This window comes from Mytilus trossulus, chromosome 11, assembly GCF_036588685.1.
Source record: "Mytilus trossulus isolate FHL-02 chromosome 11, PNRI_Mtr1.1.1.hap1, whole genome shotgun sequence".
In the NCBI taxonomy this organism is placed as follows: Eukaryota; Metazoa; Mollusca; class Bivalvia; order Mytilida; family Mytilidae; genus Mytilus; species Mytilus trossulus.
The window spans coordinates 17033034-17059050 of record NC_086383.1 but is presented as its reverse complement, the minus strand read 5'-3'; the positions used below and the strand labels follow the sequence as shown (position 1 = coordinate 17059050).

The window sequence follows — 26017 nt, the reverse complement described above, 5'->3', positions numbered from 1 at the left end:
AATACTTCATTTACAACAAAGGATGGCTTAATAGTAAACGGAAAACTGAATTGTAAATCTTGACATCTATTTAATTGGGATGCATGTCTAATCTGTAATGGAATTTATATTGGACAAATTGGTGATGCATTTTTCAGCTACAATGCATAAACAATAGAAAAAAGTAAAAACACAAAAAATACCGAACTCCGAGGAAAATTCAAAAAGGAAAATCCAAAATCAAAAGGCAAAATCAAAAGTCCAAACAAATCAAACGAATGGATAACAACTATCATATTCCTGACTTGGTACAGGCATGAGATCCGTCCGCAAGACACACGCCATGTGGTGATCATTTTGATAGTTAGGGTGGGTTATATGGCATTCAAAAACTCTCCGTTTTGTAAGATACTGTCGGTTCCTTTATTTTTGTGGGTACCAATTTTCATGGATTAAGGAAAACTTGCATGTTCGTGAATATTTAATTTCCTGGTTCTGCCGAAATCGGCTTACAAAACTATGGGAAATTTGTCATTCGTTGAACATTTTATTTCGTGCTTTACCTGTACCTACGAAATCCAAGAAAATTGGTATCCAACGAATAATAATAAATCCACAGTTGTTGCTGTCAAAACGGTTTTCAAGTCGTGGCGGAAAAAAGACAATATACATAAATCACACGAATATCAAACCGCATAATTCCAAGAAAGAACTAAGAAAGTGATTTGAGGTGTTACATTAAACAATGTGGTAAATTGCGTATTCGTAATTATGTGAACGGTTCAGTTGCTACTATATATAGACTTAAACTTAACCCCGTTTGTCCTAAATTCAAACAACCGTGTTAGTTTGCAGAAAGACAAATAGGTCTCCTTGTCAAGAGTCATAATGATTTTGATCACAAATAAACGATATAAATAGAAATATTGATGCTATGTTTTTAATATAAATCCTATTTGTCTAATTGTATGACCAAAATGGAATAAGGTTTACGGTTCATGATCTTACATCTGAAGATTTATCCTGTATGAAAATTCGAATTTAATTTACAAAGTCTAGTCCAGTAATTTATTGATGCTTTCAGGAACACACGATAGGAAAACCTGATAAACCATACGTATCAGATAAGGGGATACACTCAGAAAAGGTTATTTTGAAATGGAAATATGATATGGAATTAGGAGAGGAAGAGTTTTATCAGATAGTGATGAAGGAGCATCCTCACGGCAAATGGAAAATTGTTCATGCACAAAAGCCATGCATTACTCCCTTATTAACTGTTGATGGTCTCAAAGCAGAAACATCTTATGTATTTAAAGTCCGCAAGTCAAATGACAAAACGGGCGAAGATGGTCCATTAAGTCCTGAAAGTGACATCATTGTCACTGGCGAATCGGCAGCGTCCAAAATAATGAAAAGATCTGAAAAAATAGAAGACGGTACTCCTGCAGTATATTGTAATAGGTTAAAAGAAACAGCTCTCCGTCCCCAACCATTGAGTACTCTCCAGTATATCGAACTTTTGATTGAAAATGAAATGCAAGAACAAAAATCGGGATTTAATCAGAGAATAGAAGCCTTAGAGCAATGTAAAAAGAGAGCTGAAATTGGGAAACCTCCGATACCCGAGCTACTATGAAAGCATCAACTGCTGCAGATGATAGAATGCCAACAGATAAAAAGGAAAAGGGCATGTTAAAACAGGCAAAAGACAAATTTTCGTAACTGATTTTTTGATAAACATATCAAGCATCTGGTAATTTGACAATGAATCAGACGATATCTATCAAATTCCTTAGGATGATAGTATCAAGAACTTATCTGTTCTGAATATGTACATATATAGATTACATTAGTACAATTGTTTGCTTTCAAGTTAAGAGATAATATCCATATTTTCCTAAATTTGTTTTCTTTGTAAATTAAATATCCTTTTCATCATAAAATTATAAAAACAAATACGCTACTTTTACAGGATCCTCGCATCGTTGCATGATGGTCAGATGATTTTTTTTTATATTTCATTGTGAAATCACGATATTTCATTGCAACCAATGTAATGACATTCATTAGCATACCAAGTTGGCTTTAAAACTTTCAACATCAAAGGCAAATATAGATTTAATTTCTTTCAGTGGCATAAAGCCTCGTATGCTCTAGATATTTCATGTTTTACAGCTGTTAGTTTTAGTTTGCATCGTAATTCTTCGGTTTTGTTATTTTTATTTAATAGGAATATTCGTATTAACCTAGAATGTCTTGTGTTTTATCGGTAATTCGTATGTTTTCCCTTTGATTTTACTGCCTAATATTTTCGAGTATTGACGTACTGGCTGTATCACTGAAAATATTAGTTAATACATTGTGTGACGTCATAATTACCAATAAACAGAATACTAGGTAGTTTCGTTTTGATACTGACTATTTCATGTGGAATATCTCAAATATCTATCCTAACGGGCTCGTCTCGATATTCTACATGATATAGTCAGTATCAAAAACGAAGCTACCTATTATTTCAATATATTGGTTTAAAATGCATATAAAAGACTTTTAAAACGGATCAGCATCTCGTGTAATAATAATTATGTTTTTTTATTATAAAAAAAAAAACTATAATGATTTGTACATCCTGTTAATTTAGATGCTGCCAGGCTGAATACTTTTTCTTTAACAAAAAAAACAAGAAGGTTAACCTACTGATGTTTCGTCCATTTCATCCTTCACTGACTAATCTGATAAATAAGGACGTTGATCTATATTATGGATGTACATCTATAAGGAGCCAAACATTTCTAGATTTATACTTTTTTTCTTAACCTGATTTTGAGTTTATATGACTGTACAAATATAATTGGGAAAGCAAAAATCAAATGGTGATGCACGTCTTTTTTCTACAGCTCTTTAAAAGTGATAAGTATCCAATATTGATTATTTTCCTATTTTTCATCATTTTTTTATCTTTTCGCCAATAATTGACCTAAAATGGGTAAAAATGGCCGTTTTAAGTAATGATCGGGACACGCCACAGCTAAACTGTTGTTCATACATTCAATAAAGTTGGAGAGGACCTCTCTGAATAAAGGAGTAGGTCCGGTAAGACCCCTTTTTGGCCCCAAAAAATAACAGTTTTACAAAATTGTTAAAATGTAAACTTTTAGTTATTTATTGGACAGTTAAATGGTTCTTCTACATAAATATGGGCAGTTTTTGACAATACAATGCACATATATCGGATTGTACACTATAAAGTCATGCTAAATAACGGAAAACTTCAAAATTCTATCATTTTAGTTAAATTTTAGACGGTTTCCGTGTAAAACGAAAGTGGCCGCATTCGTGTTCATACTTAATATTGAAATGTAAGTTGTATTTCATGATAATACATAACATATACAAAGGTTGTGGATGAAAACGGATGCGGCCACTTTCGTTTTTGACAAACCATCTGAAAAGTGTCGCTTTTTGGCAGATTTGAGAGATTTTTCATACTTGAGCTTGAATCCGACCGTTTTTAATGACCTTATCAGTTAAAATCTTTCACATAAATTAATTGAATCAAGTGATATAGACACTTAAGTGTTTAAAAAGTGGTCAAAATCTTTCGTCAGATGAAACTGAAATTTGAGGCCAAAATGAGTCCTTACCGGACCTACTCCTTTAATCTATAAAAAAAGGTAGGCAGTGGAAAAAAAACATGCTGTCAGTTAGGTGAATTTATGATTTTTCTCTCTTCGTAGAACAAAATGCAATTTATTGCAACTTCTTTGTAATAAATCATTCAAAAAGTACATATCTAAGAAATTTGAAAAGAAAAAAAGGAGTATGGGGTATACATGTTTCTGGTAAAATAATTTCTGGTACCCATCACCAATTTTCTCAATAGTTTGGCTAATAAGACTGACATGATCGGTAAATGACGGTAATAATTATTATTTGAAAATGTTAATACTCAAAAACTACTTATTAAATCAACAACGACTGAAATGTGAGAAAAATATATCCTTTAGAGGATGATTTATAAAGGACAAAATATACAAAAGCCCGATGACAAGCCCAACTTAAAACAACTGTTTTGAGGCAGTTTTACATTTAATATATTAGTAAATACATTGTTTCATATTAGGGAAATACTATCTGTTTTTAGAGAGGAGGGGGAGGCTAAGAGGAAATTTGAAATAGATAGGCAGAAAAGGAATGATGAGTAAAAGAGGACAGGACAAGCAACTTGGTAAAAAGGAAGATTTACAAATATCGTTAAAAAATTCAAGAGATTACAACTAAAGATATTGCAGAAAAAAACAATGTCATACTAGCCCCCCCCCCCCCCCCCCCCCCCCCCCCCCCCCCTTTAAAACTCAAATAGTAGCTCCCTCAGAACTACTTGGGGAAATAACATTGCATTGTACCGACTTTTTGCATGGACACCAATCATTGTTGGAAAGGAATTGATTCATTGTGTTTTGACAGTTTTTGCTATAGTTAGTTGCATTGTATAATCTTTTAAATAAAATGTACTTAGGAATATAGTTTTATTAACTTACAAGCAGCAACACTGATGTATATTACACTTATATACCAAAAGACCGGACCATTTTGAAAATATAAAATGAATGAATGTAGCTTTATCGCCTTATCACCTTAGTAAGTCTTGGAAATGAAAAGAATGTATAGTTTTGTATTTTCGTAATATGGGTGACACTTAGTTGGTTTTCATTTGTTTGATGGCGAAACTTCAGTTATTTTTTTTAAATATCACAATTTGAGCTATGTTAAAAGAGAGACAACAAAAAATATTTTAAGTTAATTGTGTCGGAGGTTACACTGGGTATCAGCCTCATCAGAAAATCATAGCTTTCATGCAGAAGGAAAAAGAACAGTTGCACTGAAAGGTTTAAAATAAACATTTCTGAAAAATATGGAAGAAACAGAAATCAAGAGGACGTTTATAACTCATAAGTCGAAATAAATTGTTGCAATATATTTACATGGCAAGAAAAAGTTTGAAAAACCAAAAGACGACGATAGAAAAATCACTTAAAACTCGTACCATAAATACTTGTCTCTCATTCAAAAGAGGGACGAAAGATACCAAAGGGACAGTCAAACTCATAAATGTAAAACAAACTGACAACGCCATGGCTAAAAATAAAAAAGACAATCAGACAAACAATAGTACACATGACACAACATAGAAAACCAAAGAATAAACAACACGAACCCCACCAAAAACTAGGGGTGATCTCAGGTGCTCCGGAAGGGCAAGCAGATCCTGATCCACATGTGGCACCCGTCGTGTTGCTTATGTGATATAAAATCCGGTAAATAGTCTTATTCGGTAGGTCACATTCATGAAAGGGAAGGGGATTGTAGTTACGACGTAAGGAACATATCCAATATCATTTGTGAAACAGTTATTCCATAACGGTCAACCAACGCGTGATGGCGTCCGAAAAATTTACAAAGGGATGATTTCAACTTCGACATTTAACACTGTTGGTTTAATAGCTTCCTTGTGAGCAGCAACCCTCTATAAAAAGAATCATGATAGGAAATGCAAGCACGGGAATATCGTATCAATTGGGAGATATGTACCCCGTAGACGGTATGTAGGTGCTGATAGCATGTTGCTACTTAGAAATGGAAAGTTCACAATTGGAAAGCTGAAATCATCTCTTTTGTCGTAAAGTTTTGTTTTCAACCGACCCTCATGGTCAATTTCTAGATGTAAGTAAAGATCATTGTTTATCATTTTTTCATTTGATTGCCGGGTTGACTGGTTATTGATCATCAATGCTGTTGGTTTGAGATTACAAAAATAACGTTTGTCATTATTTTCATAACGAACATAACGCATTCTAGGTTAAAGCGTAATGATTTTCTCATATAAATATTACTTCATCATATCCGTGCTCCTCTGCTTTTTATTTTAACAGCTATTAGAAATATATAAAATTATATACAATATTCCTAGCATCAAATTAGATAATTTTACGGTATTTAATTAGCATGTAGTCATATGATTACGCTCAAAAGGTTAGACATTCAAAATATGATAGGAAATAACAGTACAAATTCGACACCGTTCCCATGTTTCTAATTCCACGTCATCATTAACCAAAACATCACCGAATGGTAAAGAAATGTGACAGAAAAGTAATAAAATTAAATTGTTGCTCTGTTACATTGTTCATACTCTTCATAGCTCAGTATAAAATTGAGAATGGAAATTGGGAATGTATCAAAGGGACAACAACCCGATCATAGAAAAAAACAACAGCAGAAGGTCTTCAATGTAACGAGAAATTCCCGCACCCGGAGGCGTCCTTCAGCTGGTCCCTTAACAAAAATATACTAGTTCAGTAATAATGAACGCCATACTTATTTTCAAATTGTACACAAGAAACTAAAATTAAAATAATACAAGACTAACAAAGGCCAGAGGCTCCTGACTTGGGACAGACAGTATCTCTATCAGAATAGAAACGGGGAATGTGTCAAAGAGACAATAACCGACCAAAGAGCAGGGAACAGCACGAGGCCACCAAAAGGACTTTAATACAGCGATAAATAATCGCATGTAGCTTAAGCTGGTTCCTAAAACATAGTGTATACAAGTTCAGTAATGAAATCAAAACAGTAAACGCAGAAACACACAAATGAGTCAAAATTAGAACTTGGAACAAATGAATCGCGAAAAGTAAGCTCCAAATACGAACTCTATCTGTGTCTGTAATTAATAAGCATTATGTACTAGTTTCATAAACTTTAGGCGAGACAAAGTCATGTTGGAAAGAAAACTCGTTTTGAGAGGTACATTTATCCATTGACTACTTATAAGTATACTTAGAAAGTTACAACTTAGCGTTATACAGCTTAGTTCGGATATCAACTCAATCCTCAATTGTACTTATATGAGCAGTATTACTGGTGGCTCTTGTGGTACTGGTTCTTGTTAATACTACAGAGCACCTGAGAAACTTCAGTCTGAGATGATGTTTGCATTGCATAGGCTTAAGTTTTCTATGTTGTGTTTTGTATGCTGTTATACGTATTTATTTTCTTGTTAAGCTCTAGGGTCAGTTTATTTTTCACCTAGAAGTCTGATTGTCCATTTGGTAGCGTTTGTCTTTCAGAAGAAAAAAACCAGCTGAGAGATATGCAATTAACTGGTAACAGTGATAAAAAGTTTAACTATCTTCCAAAAGAGAAAATATTTATACCAAGAGTGCACACACTGAAATGTCTCGCCTTTTCTTATTGGCCATTGATTTTTTGTTGATGGTCCTGACAATGAAGCTTTAATACAACTATCACATAATATTGACATGAAAATGAGGTCAAGGTCAGATGAACCATGCCAGATATACATAAAACTGAGAAAGGACATGGTGAATGTGTTGAAGCAACAACAACCCAACCATATAGCAGACAACAGCAGAAGGCCACCAATAGGTCTTCAATGTAACGAGAATTCCCACAACCGTAGGTGTTCTTCAGCTGACCCCTAAAAAATATGTATACTAGTACAGAGATATTGGATGTCATACTAAACTCCGAATTATACACAAGAAACTAAAATTAAAAATCATACAAGACTAACAAATACCAGAGGCTCCTGAATTGGGACAGGCGCAAAATTGCTGCGGGGTTAAACATGTTTAAGAGATCTCTACCCTCCCCCTATACCTCTAGCCAATGTAGAAAAGTAAACGTACAACATTACGCACATTAAAATTCAGTTACATCTATGCAATAAATTAAGTTGACCTAATACTTGTAGTAACCAAGAAACAAACTTTACCATTAAACCTAAACATTGACCACTAAACCATGACGATGAGATCAAGGTCAGTTGATATCTGCCAGACAGACATGTACACTTTACAATCATTCTATACCACAATTAAAAATTGATCTTTTGTTTAAAGTTCATGTTAAAAAGGACAAAACACAGTAATGTAACACTGAGTGGTAAACCAGGAAAATAAGGTTGGGGTTTAACAAAACCTGACAGACTGACATGTACATTGTAAAATATTTCCATGTACCAAATAAGGTTGACCTAATGCATATTGTATTTGAAAAAAAAACAAAATGCAAAAGCTTACTTTTAACCACTGAACCATGAAAATGAGGTCAAGGTCAGATGACACATAACAGCTCGACATGTACATCGTACAATTATTCCATACACCAAAAAAAGAAGGGGTGACATGAAAACTGTCCGACGACCATTAAAATCTTGCAAGGTACGCACATTCGGAAGATATATTATTATCCTATTACTCATAGCCAGAGAGAAATTAACATTAAAAAAAACATTACAAAAATTCTTAACTTTTTTTCAAGTAGTCGGACATTGAACCACTAAAATGAGGTCAATAACAATCGACATTTAACAATGTTTAACAGAAGGAAACTTCATCACATAAGGCATCTTTATACAAATTATAAAGGATCTAGGTCTCCCAGCTTTAAAACAATGTCCAGCTTTCTGCATCAAAAGTTGCATACTCAACAGACATCAAAACCCTGACTATATGCAAACCTTCAAAATATTTTAAAACAGTCAGCAAAGTTAAAGCTGTCTAGCATTCAAACTATAGGAGAAGATATCTGGAAAAACTATACACATCTTATGCAAATATATATCCCAAAAGGGGAAATATCAATAAAAATCAAAACCCTGATCACATGCACCCCTTTAAAACATGTACTAACAGCCAGCAAAGTGAAAACTTCCTAGCATTTAAACTATAGGAAAATAGCTATATGCCCATAATTGGACAGAGAGAAGGACAACTTTAAGTTTTGGGAAATAAAATATAACATGAATAGAAAAACAAGGCTGCGACGATATACCATCTACTATGCAAGTTGGGGATACACAGGAATATCAATAGTATTTGATTCTTTGGCATGCTGAGGTTGTATTTGATTAAAAACTTGGCTCAATAACATTGGTATTTCCTGCTTTTCTCGTTATATTTTGCATCTTATTATCTTGTTATATCTCACAAGTGTAAAATCATGCTAATACAGGCAAATTTGAAATCATATTCTAATTGTATCCAATTATGTCTGTCTGCTTTAATACAAATGCCTTTCAGAATAAATCTAATCCAACAATAAAATTTTCTAAATGTTTTTTTTTATCTTTATTTTCAAATATGCATGGATTATATTATCATATTGAAAGAAATTTTCATTCTGTAACTAGTGATGAAGAACCACCTAGTATACATATCAGTGTACATGTTCAATCGTTATGTTTTATTACAAAACTATTATTTACTATTTTTTCTGCAATAATTTTAATAATTTACAATAAATTCATGTAAGATATAGCTGTATCTAATGAACTCCAATAGTTCAGTAGGTTTTTTTCAATTTTGTCTTGACATTTTTCAGTGTTTGCATTAATGGATAAGATCTGAAAGTAATCATCTGAAACATTTACAATTTTCTACTATGAGCAATAAAAACTAACAATGAAATGCTGCTGTATATTATTTTTTTCTTTGATTCATTTATCAGCAAAAACAGTTTCCAACGGCTACAAGTGGAATCCAAGCATGACAAAATTGTATAAATAAAATTGAGAATGGGAAGGGGGAATGTGACATCCTGACAAAAGAGCAGACAACAGTCGAATGCCACCAATGGGTCTTCAATTTGTTAATGTATTTCTCATTCTCAAAAGTAATTTTGTTTATTGTTTTGTTAATATCTATTCTTTTGTTGTCAACAACCTATATTTTAAAAAGCTATCAAAAATAATTTTTATACAAAAGAAAAAAATCTCATTTTAAAAGATGTCTGAATACAAATATGCAATTTATGTAAAATGAGCCAAGCAGTACTATAGTTATACCTTTAGGTAGCAGGTACCAGTTTTGGTGTACCAGAACATGTGTCCCACGCAGAAATTTTGTTATAGTAAAGCATTGAGGTATATAATTGCATCATGTGGACTAAAAAAATAATTGAATGTAAATTCTAGGCTAGTATACTACACAAGTAAGTAGTTGCATACACAGGTTGGGGATTTCCTTCACACATGGGTCCAATCAGATGTCAAAATTGTGGTCTCCTCACTTGACGGCATCCAATCAAAGTAGTGAAAATATTCATTTTTTTGTAAACAAAAATATCTTGAGATTTTGATGGTAAGGATAGGTTCGGACAATGCTCTAATTCACTAAATATCCTTTATCTCTTGAATTTTGCCTAAAATTCTTGTTGGCTTTTAGCAGGATTCTGCAGGTGAGCAATAGATTGGTATCAGAGCATCACATTTTTTGCCTTATTTACAATGCATTTATAAATTTTTAAATCTCCATGCTGGACAGACACCCTCATTTAAAGGTTTTCTATATATTTACATAAGCACGCACACATCTTGGTTCCTTGAAACCATACATTTTATTTGTATATAAGCTTGAATGAATTTTCAAGAAAATAAAATCATAAATCCATGAAATTCTAAAGATTTATTGTAAAATAACTGGTTTCTGCCACCTTAAGCCTTAACATGATTTTATAATATCACAAAATGTGCCTTTTTAAAAGTTCTACATGTGGGTGGTATTATATTTGTTTTATTCATAGTCAATGTATAGGTCTGTTTGCAAGCAAATAGTTTTTACATGGATTTTAAGAATTATCAAATATCAAGACAGATAACTCTGTATTCCAATACAAACAATGACATTCAATTGATTTGTTTTGAAATGATTATGTTCATCACACTATGGTTTTATATCATAAATTATATAGAAATAGCAATTACAAAGAGAGAAAACAGTAAAACAAGCCTCAGCATAGTACTAGAAAAATCTGATTCTACTGTATATTGCCTGTTATAATGATTTATTTCATATGATATGTACATTTTCTTATTTATTGACTTTTTAACCATGAATATATGAATTCTTCTTTTTTTATAGCTCTACTACAACGTTGATACAGTAGGACAGATTACAGAAATAAGAAAACTGGCTTTTCTCATCAGCAATAGTGTGGCAATTCTAAAATTTCAACATGCGGCCTACACAGCTAGCTCATGTGGAGAAGAGATATGAGACTGGTTGCGAATAAATGTACACTTAGTTAAGTGCATCATGGATCTACAAAGTGAAATATATGTACCAAAAATATTAGTTTATTCATAACTAAGCCTTTTTCAGCACTGCAGTCAATAGAACAATGATAGTGACAAGAATTGAGACTATTTCATACCTCAAACTATGGGAAAATACTTCTTGAGATCAGTTGTAAGTGGTTTTATATCATGCATGAAACAATAAACTAAAGTAGTTTTAAACACTGTTGGATAATTTGTACACTGTACCAGAAAACTGACACAATAAAAGTTATTAAATATGAACACAATCATTTTTTTCTAATTTTTTGGCATTCAAAGCAGTATGACGGCAAAAGACACAAATATTGCTATAATAAATTTGGTCTTACAAAACCTATAAATGTTTTTTTTTTGTGCTGTAACCATATGAAATGCATGTATTTTTAATGGTTAATAACTCAAGAACTCAATCAGACTAAAAAAATGTAAATAAATTGTTTTCAATGAGTGGTTAAAGGTAGCAGGTACCAGTTTTGGTGTACCAGAACATGTGTCCCACGCAGAAATTTTGTTATAGTAAAGCATTGAGGTATATAATTGCATCATGTGGACTAAAAAAATAATTGAATGTAAATTCTAGGCTAGTATACTACACAAGTAAGTAGTTGCATACACAGGTTGGGGATTTCCTTCACACATGGGTCCAATCAGATGTCAAAATTGTGGTCTTCTCACTTGACGGCATCCAATCAAAGTAGTGAAAATATTCATTTTTTTGTAAACAAAAATATCTTGAGATTTTGATGGTAAGGATAGGTTCGGACAATGCTCTAATTCACTAAATATCCTTTATCTCTTGAATTTTGCCTAAAATTCTTGTTGGCTTTTAGCAGGATTCTGCAGGTGAGCAATAGATTGGTATCAGAGCATCACATTTTTTGCCTTATTTACAATGCATTTATAAATTTTTAAATCTCCATGCTGGACAGACACCCTCATTTAAAGGTTTTCTATATATTTACATAAGCACGCACACATCTTGGTTCCTTGAAACCATACATTTTATTTGTATATAAGCTTGAATGAATTTTCAAGAAAATAAAATCATAAATCCATGAAATTCTAAAGATTTATTGTAAAATAACTGGTTTCTGCCACCTTAAGCCTTAACATGATTTTATAATATCACAAAATGTGCCTTTTTAAAAGTTCTACATGTGGGTGGTATTATATTTGTTTTATTCATAGTCAATGTATAGGTCTGTTTGCAAGCAAATAGTTTTTACATGGATTTTAAGAATTATCAAATATCAAGACAGATAACTCTGTATTCCAATACAAACAATGACATTCAATTGATTTGTTTTGAAATGATTATGTTCATCACACTATGGTTTTATATCATAAATTATATAGAAATAGCAATTACAAAGAGAGAAAACAGTAAAACAAGCCTCAGCATAGTACTAGAAAAATCTGATTCTACTGTATATTGCCTGTTATAATGATTTATTTCATATGATATGTACATTTTCTTATTTATTGACTTTTTAACCATGAATATATGAATTCTTCTTTTTTTATAGCTCTACTACAACGTTGATACAGTAGGACAGATTACAGAAATAAGAAAACTGGCTTTTCTCATCAGCAATAGTGTGGCAATTCTAAAATTTCAACATGCGGCCTACACAGCTAGCTCATGTGGAGAAGAGATATGAGACTGGTTGCGAATAAATGTACACTTAGTTAAGTGCATCATGGATCTACAAAGTGAAATATATGTACCAAAAATATTAGTTTATTCATAACTAAGCCTTTTTCAGCACTGCAGTCAATAGAACAATGATAGTGACAAGAATTGAGACTATTTCATACCTCAAACTATGGGAAAATACTTCTTGAGATCAGTTGTAAGTGGTTTTATATCATGCATGAAACAATAAACTAAAGTAGTTTTAAACACTGTTGGATAATTTGTACACTGTACCAGAAAACTGACACAATAAAAGTTATTAAATATGAACACAATCATTTTTTTCTAATTTTTTGGCATTCAAAGCAGTATGACGGCAAAAGACACAAATATTGCTATAATAAATTTGGTCTTACAAAACCTATAAATGTTTTTTTTTTGTGCTGTAACCATATGAAATGCATGTATTTTTAATGGTTAATAACTCAAGAACTCAATCAGACTAAAAAAATGTAAATAAATTGTTTTCAATGAGTGGTTAAAGGTAGCAGGTACCAGTTTTGGTGTACCAGAACATGTGTCCCACGCAGAAATTTTGTTATAGTAAAGCATTGAGGTATATAATTGCATCATGTGGACTAAAAAAATAATTGAATGTAAATTCTAGGCTAGTATACTACACAAGTAAGTAGTTGCATACACAGGTTGGGGATTTCCTTCACACATGGGTCCAATCAGATGTCAAAATTGTGGTCTCCTCACTTGACGGCATCCAATCAAAGTAGTGAAAATATTCATTTTTTTGTAAACAAAAATATCTTGAGATTTTGATGGTAAGGATAGGTTCGGACAATGCTCTAATTCACTAAATATCCTTTATCTCTTGAATTTTGCCTAAAATTCTTGTTGGCTTTTAGCAGGATTCTGCAGGTGAGCAATAGATTGGTATCAGAGCATCACATTTTTTGCCTTATTTACAATGCATTTATAAATTTTTAAATCTCCATGCTGAACAGACACCTTCATTTAAAGGTTTTCTATATATTTACATAAGCACGCACACATCTTGGTTCCTTGAAACCATACATTTTATTTGTATATAAGCTTGAATGAATTTTCAAGAAAATAAAATCATAAATCCATGAAATTCTAAAGATTTATTGTAAAATAACTGGTTTCTGCCACCTTACCAATGTTTCTTTCATAAAATCTGATTTTGTTGTCTCCCTTTGAATATAAATCATTTTGAAAAAAAAAAGAAAAAAAAAAATGAGAATTTTTAAGTGTTTCTTTTTACATTCATCAGAAATGATTAAAGCTGAATATTTGAAAACTTTTCTAAAAAAATTTGCAATCAATATTAAGAGGTGTCCTTTGTCCTCCTCAATGATATTCAATATTCAAATGTGATTGGATGATAACCACTTGTGATAAAATTATTCCAATAATAAATATGAACAACAAAATTTACAACTTACATTTAAATAAAAAAAAAATCTGTTAACAACCATGCTGAGTAACAGAAAAGAGTTATTTTTGTCTGATTCTCAATTTGTGTAGTGAGTAGCTTCCCTTTTAAAGATTTGAATGATGACTTGTGATTTAAATGATTTTTCATATTGACATAAAATTGCTATTAATATGAGAGATATAAGAGTTAAAAGTACCAATATATTAAAATTATTATCCTTGACTACAAATTATAACTTATATCTTTCTTTTTAAAATTATTTATATTATGCAGTCAAGTCTGGTAATGATAACGTGATCTGAATGAGTTTGTACATTTTGTTGCAATGGCCATTTCTATAAAAAAGGAAACATGGCATATCTAATTAATAAAAATCTTATATTATCTTATTTTGAAGTTTTTAAGAGATTTTAATTTAAATATCAACAGTTCAAACATCTACATGAGAGATTAAAAAAAAAATTGATTCAAAACCAGGAATTCTTGCAATTTATTCTGATGAGAGCAAACAAATGCATTTCTGATGGGACTCACTAAAGTTTTCAATTTGCACATTGCTGGGACTCATAATTTTTTAAAATGGTATGTTTCACACAACTAGTCAATTTCAAATTAGTACAAGTATCTCAAAATAGAATACATTTTCTCACCATGGCAAAAATATACAACAATGGCACATGATATTATGATACATTACACAATTTAGAAATATATATCTTGCTTAATAAAATGAGTATGTACAGTGTTGAGACTCTGTCTCTAGAGGCTTATATTATTTACAAATATATTACACAAAATAATTATTAAAAAATTTAAATTTATAAAAAAAATGGAATGTATTTACACATATTTTCTGATTTTTTTTTCATTTGATAACTTTGTGCATGTACAAAACTGTATATGTATATACAATTTAAAAAAAATAATGGAAAAGTTTCAAAAAATTCTTATTTGAAATTCAAAAATTATATCTTCATATTTTTTCCAAAAACAGAGAAGGTATTTAAAAACATGTATGAAGATGGCATTTTGTTTATAAGACAACTATTTAAAGCAATCATTCATTTATTGCATTTTGCATAAAATGCAAGCCTTTTTTTTATAGTACTAGTCTTAATTTGTCAAAATAAGAGAAAAAAATCCAATATTTCACCACCTGGATACAAATTATATATTTTATTCTTAAAATACATCAATAGAACTTGTGTCAATTTGCCCCAAAAAATAATCACTAAAATTTAAATTCATTTAAAAAAACCTTGTGAGTACATGTACAAAATGTAGATGTATAAAACATGTAAAAGACATTAAAAAGTCTACTCCAACAAATGTAAACGAATCTTTGAAGACCGCACAGATCAAGAATGACACCTGTACATTAAATAATTTTTTTTTTTTCAAAATGAAAAAGATGTACATAACAAGAAGTCAGAAGCTTCAACCTTTGACCTCTTATGAGTAATAAGGAGGTTCGTGTCTAGCTTCGTATCCTGCGTATGGCTTGGCCCTGTGGCTGTACTGGTTTGCTAATCGCACCTGTAGAGCAGATACAATGATGCACATTCCTCCAAACAGGATTAGGAAACCAGAAAATACAACACATCCGAACGACCAGGACAGGAAATTTTTATCTGGATTCTCTATCCATTGTCTGTCCACAACAGACTTCGCTCCAAATATAACGGTACATATGGCTGTCAAAATACCTGAAATTGATTAAGTAGAAAATTGAAATTGATAAATAAACTGTGTGAAGCTTTCAGTAAATTCAAACATTTTTTGGTACGATGCTTTTTTGCATATACATGTAACATCAATTTAAGTTATCTATACATATTATTATAACTTTTAAGTAAGAAAGATTGTTGACTATAATGAATGTTCTTTAATTTTATGTCTTAGTTTTCTCTAGACATCAAGTTTAACGTGAAGAGGATTGAGGTATCAGAATTGGCTGACTTGATGTCCATTTGTCATATATCATGTTTATCTTAATCATTTAATTTTGGATGTAACACTTCTTCTGATTGGCTGACATTGTTATGTTTATCAGCTCATAGACATAATTTTGTCATGTGACCGACATCATCAACGCTTTTTCATGGTTTACTCTCGTTTAAAATGGAATTTAGAATTAAATTATAAGAAATGACGGTACATTTTTTCTGTCTTTTCGAAATAACATAAAAAATGTGGTGCACACTTTAAAATAACCCGCTACATGTATGACCTTTGTTCAGTTTGATTTGTTCACAAGTCCTTTTTTTTAAACTTCTGACTTCATTTATCCTTAAAGATTGTGTGCTATCCTCGAGTATTGTTACATGTGTACGATTGCTGTCATATTAAGGTTATAATACCTTACAATTTCTATAGTGTGTATGATGCTTCAATGTACTGTACCTGAACATAATCCTATACCACCAAGAATAAATAGTCCACAGACACTATTTCTCCCTGGGCAACATCCAATCAGGAACAACACTGCCAGTAATACCACTGAAGTCTCTGCTAGTAAAGCCAATGTCATCATTACTTGGATTCCAAGGAACCATGCTAGAAATAAATATACAATATACAACATGTACATTAATCATTCTGCTAATTCATATATATAATACAATTGTCGGAAGTACTGTAAACCAACTTATTTTGGCGAGCGATTTATTTTTGCGACTTTGCGAGAAGAAAATTAATGTGAATATTAATTGTCACGAATATGTAATACTTGGATCATTCCTTATTGAATTTCAGAAAATCGCGAAATTAAATAGTCCCAAAGACGTCTAGGGAGGGTAAAACGCAAAATTAAGTATCCTGGAAAATAAGTTAGTTTACAGTATATATGATAAAGAAATTATAATGCATGGTCTTTGCCAAATCAGCCTGGGTATCATCACTCGACCCTTATTGAGCTGATACATGTATGGGGTCTCGGGATGATACCCAGGCCCTTTATGGAAAAGGCCATGTATTAATCTCTATGGATTATATGTACATTTTTATAAATTGTAATATGATTTTTAATAAACAGTTATATTAAAATATTGATGGTGCGTCACAAGTTACTAATTAAGCAATCTACCATATTAGCTAGGAACAATTATTACTATTAATATGATTAAGAATTGTTTGTTTATGTAGTTTTCATATATTATTGAACTGTAAAATCATTGGGCAAAGCGCTAGCACATCTAAAATGAAGACAATTAATTAGATATAAGAAGATGTGGTACGACGATGTACAATGTATGAGTGCCAATAAGAAATCTCTCAAACATGGTTGAGAACGGTGACTCTTTGAAATTTTTAAGATATCTTAAGTTTTGATTAAGTACTGAGCAAGATAGAATTCACGTACAACATGTACAGCAATTAATGTATGCGACTCAAATTTTAAAAATCTTTGTTTTTTCTATGCTCACATACATGTGATTCTTCCGGCGGGAGTCAAAATCTCCCGCTTTTAAGACCCTCTTCCGTCCCTCCCGTTTAAATTTGAAATCTTCCGCTTTTTGAAAATGTCAACCTCGAAAAATTTTCAGTAGAAATTTTTGTTTACAAAATTGTTACTGACAGAGAAAAAGTCAGAGAAACTCGAAATTGATATCGGAAAAGTCCGAGAAAAACGGAAGTTTCCTTCAATTGTTTTGATGTCAAAAGGTAAATAGCCTCGAGTTGTCTATGAAGGTGTTAAGGATTAGACAGTATATACAGCAATAAAAGGGTATTGGCAATTACCTGGTGATCAACTAGCATGTTTAAGACACATGCCTGGATGATTAAAAGTGAAATACCGACAATGGATTAATTGTTAAAAGTTGTAAAAACAACGACTTTGATGTGATGCAGTTAAAAACATTGAACAGTTGAACAGTTATGACCAGTTATATTACTGAACCTCAAAGACATATGTCTTAATGATCTCAAATATGATATGTATGCCTACTACACTTGTTGCAAAGCTGACTATGGTGACCCTAATGACTTGACCACACATATGGAGACGGCAAACCCACCAGAAAGCTCACAACTCTATCAATGCAACACCACTGTTCAGTAGTGGTACCAAAATTGACAATGTAGTTTAAGCAGAGATACTTTTTACCAACTATATATGATGGCTGATCACTTTATCTTGAACTTTACATATAATAAATTAATATTTAAAAACCCCTTATCTTCTATTTCTATCAAGTAAAAATGGCTATGGAGTTATAGAATCATTAACAAAAAAAGAAAATATGCAGATAAAACACCAAAAAAAACCATTGCATACGTCGATAAAAATGTCGATAAAAAATCTCCAGTTATGAGGCCCAAACTCCAGCTGAAAATTTCCAAATCTCCAGTTGTGGCTTGACAACTCTGTCACATGTCTGTGCTCAATAATGAGGGTAAGTTATCATGGTAATATTGCCGTTTACTGTCAGGCGTCAAAAATCATTTTCAACTACAAAATGAACTATTAGCGCCAAATTGGTAAAAGTTTTACTGTGATTTGTCAAAATGTTCGTCATGCACCTAAAAATACTGTTGACTTCATTTACAAAAAATGTACATGTAGCCACAATTTTTTCCTTATTTTGTCATTTGTTTGTCTGAAGCTACCCCCTCAAATTTTAATGACATTTAATAAATGATCCATGAATTTGTCACACTTAAAGAATTCGAATTATAAGAGGCACGAGAATCATAATGATTTTGAACTACTATACCCCCCCTTTTTCCAAAAAAAACAAAAAACAAAATCCTTTTATTAATATTGTCAAACCATTTAAATGGAAAGGACAACAGATTAATCAAAGAGTAAATGTCGTTCCTGACACAAATCAACTTAGAAAAATGACAGAATTATGAGAATAAAAATAATTTCTTTCTTTTCAAAATACCGGAAGTAAACAATAACAATGGTGTCTCCCACAGGTAACTTCAGGTAAGTCATCAAAACGACATTATTTCTGTATTTGATCAAAACAGAGATTTACTTAAATGTGAATAAAACTTACGAGGGTTGATATAACTCCATATTGGACGATATTCGTACGAAAAGATCCACCAACATCCGTTGTAAGTTTTGCCAGTGTAGTCTCTGTAATATGCCCAGTTGTTAAAGCACGCTTCCCACAATCCAAGCTTTTCAAACCCACTGTTTGTTATAAACTTAGTGTCTAGTTCCAACCAATGTGGTGTCGCGAAACCAATAACAAGAAAAAGAAGAGCAAATCCCGAAAATACTAGCCCTGCTACGAGGAGCCAGTCACCTCTTGATTTCGCCATTTTGAAATTTACCTAACAGGTAAGGGCTATTCTATTTCAATATTTTTAGTAGGGGTGCTCATCAATCATGACTGGATTATCTTTCCTTCCGTGTTTTTTTCACGTCAGAAAAAATGTCATTTTCTTTAACATTTTAACAAGGACGATATATTAGATATGTTAATTAGTTATACGTCCTTGGTTTTAATTAGTGACATTAGTATCTGCTTTTTCATAATTATCTTAAAAACTGTATAACATCAAATAACATGTTCATAGTTTTTTCAAAAACAATCAAGAAAAGTTAAATATAACTGTTGGAATATCGTTTCTTTAATTTTTTTCTGCAGTGGCGGATGCAGGAATTTTCGAAAGGGGGGTGCTAGCCCAGGGCAAAAGGGGGGGGGGGGGTGCAAAACATATGTCCCGATTCAAATGCATTGATCGGCCAAAATAAAGGGGGGGGGGTGCGCACCCCCGGAACCCCCCCCCCCTCTGGATCCGCCACTGTGTCCGTGCACCATTTAAAATTTAATTCGTTATCACGAATTTTGTAATTTGTTATAACCGATTAAATTTGTGGAAATCGTTTTAGAAAATTTTGTATATTCGTTATTACGATTTTTTTTGGGTCCTCTATGCTTCCTTATTATATACACATGTATGAATTTTAACCGGCAGTCAAAGCTTATTTGACAAAAAATAATCAAAAGTATACATAACCAAAGTGAACCAGAAAGTTGGGTGGGTATGGTATAGACTGTCATACAGACACAAATTCATCAAATTATGGTCATAATTTAGCATTTAATTCAATTCAATTCAAAGCTTTATTTATAGTCGGCATGTCACATAACAAATAAACATAAGCTCTCTGAGCTTTTATAACCGACAAATGCATACATTTACATAACAATCATACACAATACAAATATTAAAACATAAAAGACATAGAACATACATTTCATGCACATTTAGGCGGCACTATTTAAATACTATATTATACACATGCATAAGCACTAAAAGCAGACATAAAAACTAAAGCACAGCATTCACAAATTAAATAAATAAATAAATAAATAAATAAATAAATAAATAAATAAATAAATAAATAAATAAATAAATAAATAAATAAATAAATAAATAAATAAATAAATAAATAAATAAATAAATAAATAAAACTAAGCAAATGCATTTTTTATGAGTTTTTTAGACTTTTGAATTGGGTAAAAGATGTTTCAGTTCTAAAGTGGTTTGGCAACTCATTCCATAGTTTGGCAGCAGAATATCTGAGAGATTTCAAGCCATACCTTGTTGTTCTTACCGGTCAGGTATTTTAGCTAAATTTTGGTATCTGAAAGAATATTTTGTTTTTTTAATATTTATAAGGTCATGTTTCACCTCCCGTTTTTCTGTAAAGTAACCAATTTTTTTACATGTACATAAAATTCTGTATTGCGCAATTTAAAATGTATGTATTATATATATACTGCTCGCTCGACTTGAAGAGCACCCGCCTCAACAAAACTGATTTTCAAAAAATATATACAATGAAAAAAAAACACTCGCCCGACCCATACTTTTTGGATCTTCTGTCCAAAGAACTATTAATCAAATTGGTTTTGGCCAGAAATGGAAAATTTCTGTCTTGTACACGCATGCTCTCTGTGATTCCATTGAAAGTTACCTGTTTTATTGAATTTTCAAAGTCAGCATCTGATCCGGCAATCGATGAACTTTGATATTGATGACAATTCAACTCGTCATAATTATTTCAACCAACCGTGCAGCTACAAGACCGTGATTGGTAGTTTGGGTCGTTACCTTCGTCCTCAATTTCAATGCTCTGCCCAGTTCGTGATTGGTGGAGATTTTCATGTCGCATAACTTGTGCGTCCGTCTGTCTGTTCGTCCTTTCGTCCCGCTTCATGTTAAATTTTTGGTCAAGGTAGTTTTTGATGAAACTGAAGTCCAAGCAACTTAAAACTTAGTACACTTATTGCTTATATGATATGATCTTTCTAATTTTACAGTCAAATGAGACTTTTGACCCTAATTTCAAGGTCCACTGAACATAGAAAATGAAAGTGGGTGTTTCTGGTTGAAGTTTTTGGTAAAGTTAGTTTTTGATGAAGATGAAGTCCAAACAACTTAAAACTTAGTACACATGCTCCCTATGGTATGATCTTTCTATTATTTTTTTTGGTTTAATTTCAAGGTCCATTGAATATGGAAATGATAGAGCGAGTGGGGCATCCGTGTACTTTGGACACACTCTTGTTCTTCCTATGTTTGCGTTATATAACGCAATTTAACGCAAATATTTGCGAAGTTACACAAACCTTTTGCGTTATAAGTAAACGCAAACCTTTGAGTTTATTCTTATTTCTTATTTACGATTTTTAAATAATTAGCAGTTATAAATGGAGGAAGCTCCATACATTAAAATTTATACTCCTGAGTTATCATTCAAAGACAAATTCTTAAATATTTAAATATATAATTGACTAATAATAAGTAGGATAATATATATAAGAAGACGTGGTATGAATGGCAATGAGACAACTCTCCATCCAAGTCACAATTTCTAAAATCAAACCATTTGATACGGGTCAAAATACGGTCTTCAACACGTAGCCTCGTCTTACACCCCCCAAAAAACAAGCTATTCTGGACCTCAAAATTTATATACGTGAAAAATACACGTGTATGTATATATATTACAAATAATATTGAATCAAATAAAGTAATATCGATGAATATATAAAATCAACTCTGCTAATACAGATAAAGGCAAATATAAATATACTTCCAAAGTAAGCTCTCATTTGAGGACTGTGTGAAGTTGGTTAGATTTAAACAAATTACATGCACTTTGGCAATAAATATAAAGAATAAAGATGTTTTATGAATACAATCATGATCTCCTCTTCAAATTGCTACACAGAAATCTTAAAATACTTCACTATATATTGAAATGACATCCCAATGAATTTTTATCAAAGAATATGTCTTTATCATATTCCGAAATTTGAAGAAAACAAATGTTTCTTTATTGATTATTCTTTTAATAGCAAAACTATCATTTTTATCTATTTGACTTAGAAGTTTCACAATTGTATGACATTATTTTTTTATCTTTCAATTAAAATATACCTATACTATCAGGTGCGGATCCAGAACCTTGATGTCTGGGGGGGGGGGGGGGGGGGGGCACCATGAAACCAACATTTTAGATTTTTTAGAGATGTATATACGGTATATGCGTGTGAGTGTTTTGTTTTTTGGTTGTTATTTTTTTTTAGAAGGATCAGATCATCGTTTCTATATCTTTATATTTCTAGATCTTTTATTGTTTTTATTTATTTCACTTTATATTTTCTTTCTGCCAATAGATCTTTATTATATTGGTCCTCAACATGCATCAAATATTTGCCACTGGACGTCAAACAACATACAATCAATCAATATTTTCTACCATCACTTCTATATTTGTTTGACCTTGCTTCCAGACTTACTTTTTTGTAAAATATTCTAATTTCTGTAAAACACCTTCATATCCTTACAAATGGTGACTGTTTTTTAGCCTCGTACATGTACATGGCAATTGAAACAAGAAAAAAAAATATAACTATATTCTCGAGCATTTAAAGAAATGATTAAGTCCCAGATTCAGTTACAAAAGTTTAATAAGAAAATATCAACTCATCATGTTTTCCTAGGCCGGTGGAAAGGGGGGTGGGGGCAATTGTCGATTTCCCATGTAAAATAAGAGGGAGGGAAATAGGACATTCCATTTAAAAAACAAACGTGTATGGTATTATAAAATAATACATGATTTGATTTATCTAAGAATTGAATTCTTCTTTTTGTAAATTTATTGGGGTGTAAAAGCGTTGACCGAAGTACATTTTGTATGAAGCGCGGAAGCGCTTCATTCTAAAAATGTACGCACGGTCAACGCTTTTACAACCCTATAAAGTTACAAAAAGAAGCATTCAATACTTATAATTACATTTTTTAGCTAGGATTATAAAAACACGATTTTCATGAAGTTAAATTTTTAAATTCACCTGTGCACTTTATTGTGGGACCTCGTGTCATCATGAATGAAATGTTATTGTCTCATGCAACTGCTTACGGAATAACATGTGATGTGCAATTAGCCAATCAGAATAACGTATTATAATGAAACATACATCTACGGTAATTATTGCTGAATAAATTCACAAAAAGACGGTTTTGAAGAGAGAAAAAACATAAATTCTAAATAAAATGGTATTGTGAGTACTGTATTTTGAAATGAAGAGAAACTAAGTACTATTAAAATATAGATGTATACCAACATTAAACACATAATTTGTACCTATTCTTTAAAGGTACACAGATCAGGAGTTTCACCTGGTAATCGATCTTAATCAGTATTGTATAATTATAAACCAATAAAAATTCGTTCTATTCCAATCAACATGTATATGTATTTTATATAATTTAAGCTTCCAAAGAGACATTAAAAACACACAAAAGTGTCAATATTTACACACCCATCGATAAGTTGTCATAAATCATGCATGTGGACGCTGGCATTAATTAACGGCCAGTTTAAGAAGTCAAATCAAGCTGTGATAAATCAAATTAAGAAGATTCAGTAGCAATAAAATTATGTTAGAAATTATTTGTTTGGTGACCTGAACTGTGCCCCCCCCCCCGGTAAATCCGCCACTGACTATATCTATTTTCTTGTTAAATTATATACTTTTTTGATGCACAGATCATTCTTTTTTGATGCACAGATCATTCTAAATGTATGTATGATTGCACTTCAAGTATTCCCTTATTCCTATATAAACAGTGTAATTTTTCTGATAAAACAGTTGGTTCAATATTTTTGATTTTTTTGTATTTTTGCCAAAGAGTCAAAGTAAAGAAAATTAAACGAGTCAAATTAATTTTAGTTAAAGTGTTGGGTACCACATTAATGAATAATTATCAATATGCAGTTTGCGTTATTTCGCAAGTTTTTGCATTAAAAAAACACGAGATACATTTTCAGATCACCGATCGCCAGTATGGAAAGTCTGGCCATCGGCATTGCATTTGAAAATATATTGCTCCACTACGACGATACAGATAAACAGCTTCTTTAGGATTTCGAAATGCTTGACTGTCCCAAAACATGCAAAATTTAAAAATTAAAATTAAAAAACATACTATAAAACACGGCGATCAAATATTGACTATATCAAGTTCCTAAAAATAAAAAAATAAAAGCATGTACGCAAAATACTCCTTTTGAATAAAAGGAATATAAGAATAGTTATTGTGAACACAAATTCAATACTTCTTTATATAATTGCAGTGATGCATTTTTTTAGGTGCATATCGAATATTCACGAATATACACTAAGTAATCTAGTTTATTGATAAAACGGTCGACCTTTTACTTTTAAAATAAGAAGGATATTTCTTTGTGAAGGCCAGGTCATCTTTAATAAAAATCAGTGAGTATGTATAACTTATACCTTCAAATTTTATTTTATCGCTTTATCGCGAGAAAAAAAGTTCAGGTAAGATATATAATGTAAGTTTTCAAATACTGATTTCAAACTCAACTAATTGTTCAGTGCTCAGCCTCGTTCTAGGTGGAATTCTTCGATGAACAGCTATTGTTGGAATTGTTATCGTTTTGGAAGGAATAACTGTTTCTTACGAATCAAGAAAAGCTACAAAAGTGCTGTTACTTTCATGCACTGTTTTTTGTCAAGTACGAGTTTGGGCTTTGAGCTATGACAAAATATACATCGCATACTAGTAACTTCTTTCGTCGTATAAATTTGACGGTATATTTAACACATAAGATTTCCTTCACGATGTCATCCCAGTTCTTTCTTGACCACAGTAAATTCACGATGTAGTATCACTAACGGATATAGGTACCCTCGAAGTGATTAAAAAACAAATACTAGTAATATTTGTGAAGTTATCTTAAATCAAATTCTTGTTGTCTTTATTTTACTATATATTCATAAATATTCGTTGAATACCAACTTTCGTTCATTTCGTGGGAACAGGAGAACCACAAATTTAAATGTTAGATGCAAATTTATCTAAGAAATATATGCAGACTTTGCTAAAACCACGAAATTGAAAGTCCACGAAAATCCAAGTTTTCCTCAATCTACGAAAACTGGTTCTCACGAAAGTAAATGAATTCTACTTTTTGCTGTCAAGTTTTGTGATACTGATCTCTAATTATGAAGATACTTTTTTTAAAAGGCTGAGTACCACACTAATTGGCTCTACTTTCTGAAACGATGCAATATTTAAAATATTTTTTTTCCGTTTTTTATTGGCATGCAACAAGTTCTCATTTGCTTGTTAATTTGATTATTTGGTGATACTCGGGATTTTTTTTATGTTCGTTTTTTTTCTGCGTGCCTCCTGTTTTTTTTTAATGAGAATAGTTTGCTTTTACTTGAAATACATTTTTAATATACATATACTTAAGGACATGGCGGACCAG

At 31.6% G+C, this 26017-nt stretch overlaps 1 protein-coding gene and 1 long non-coding RNA gene across 2 annotated transcripts; one reads left to right on the top strand and one right to left on the bottom strand.

Moving 5' to 3' along the window:
* The first annotated feature begins 9862 nt into the window (after positions 1–9862).
* On the top strand, positions 9863–13599 carry LOC134690797 (uncharacterized). The gene is made up of 3 exons (XR_010102027.1): positions 9863–10002; positions 10932–11971; positions 12655–13599. It is a non-coding gene; the product is annotated as an uncharacterized LOC134690797 (long non-coding RNA).
* A 415-nt stretch (positions 13600–14014) lies between these two features.
* On the bottom strand, positions 14015–19555 carry LOC134690796 (uncharacterized). Its single transcript, XM_063550850.1, has 3 exons — positions 19245–19555; positions 16639–16791; positions 14015–15941 (listed from the first exon to the last, which is right to left on the bottom strand). Exons 1-3 carry the CDS (start codon positions 19513–19515, stop codon positions 15688–15690), a joined length of 678 nt encoding a protein of 225 aa, XP_063406920.1. The 5' UTR covers positions 19516–19555; the 3' UTR covers positions 14015–15687.
* Positions 19556–26017: the final 6462 nt, after the last annotated feature.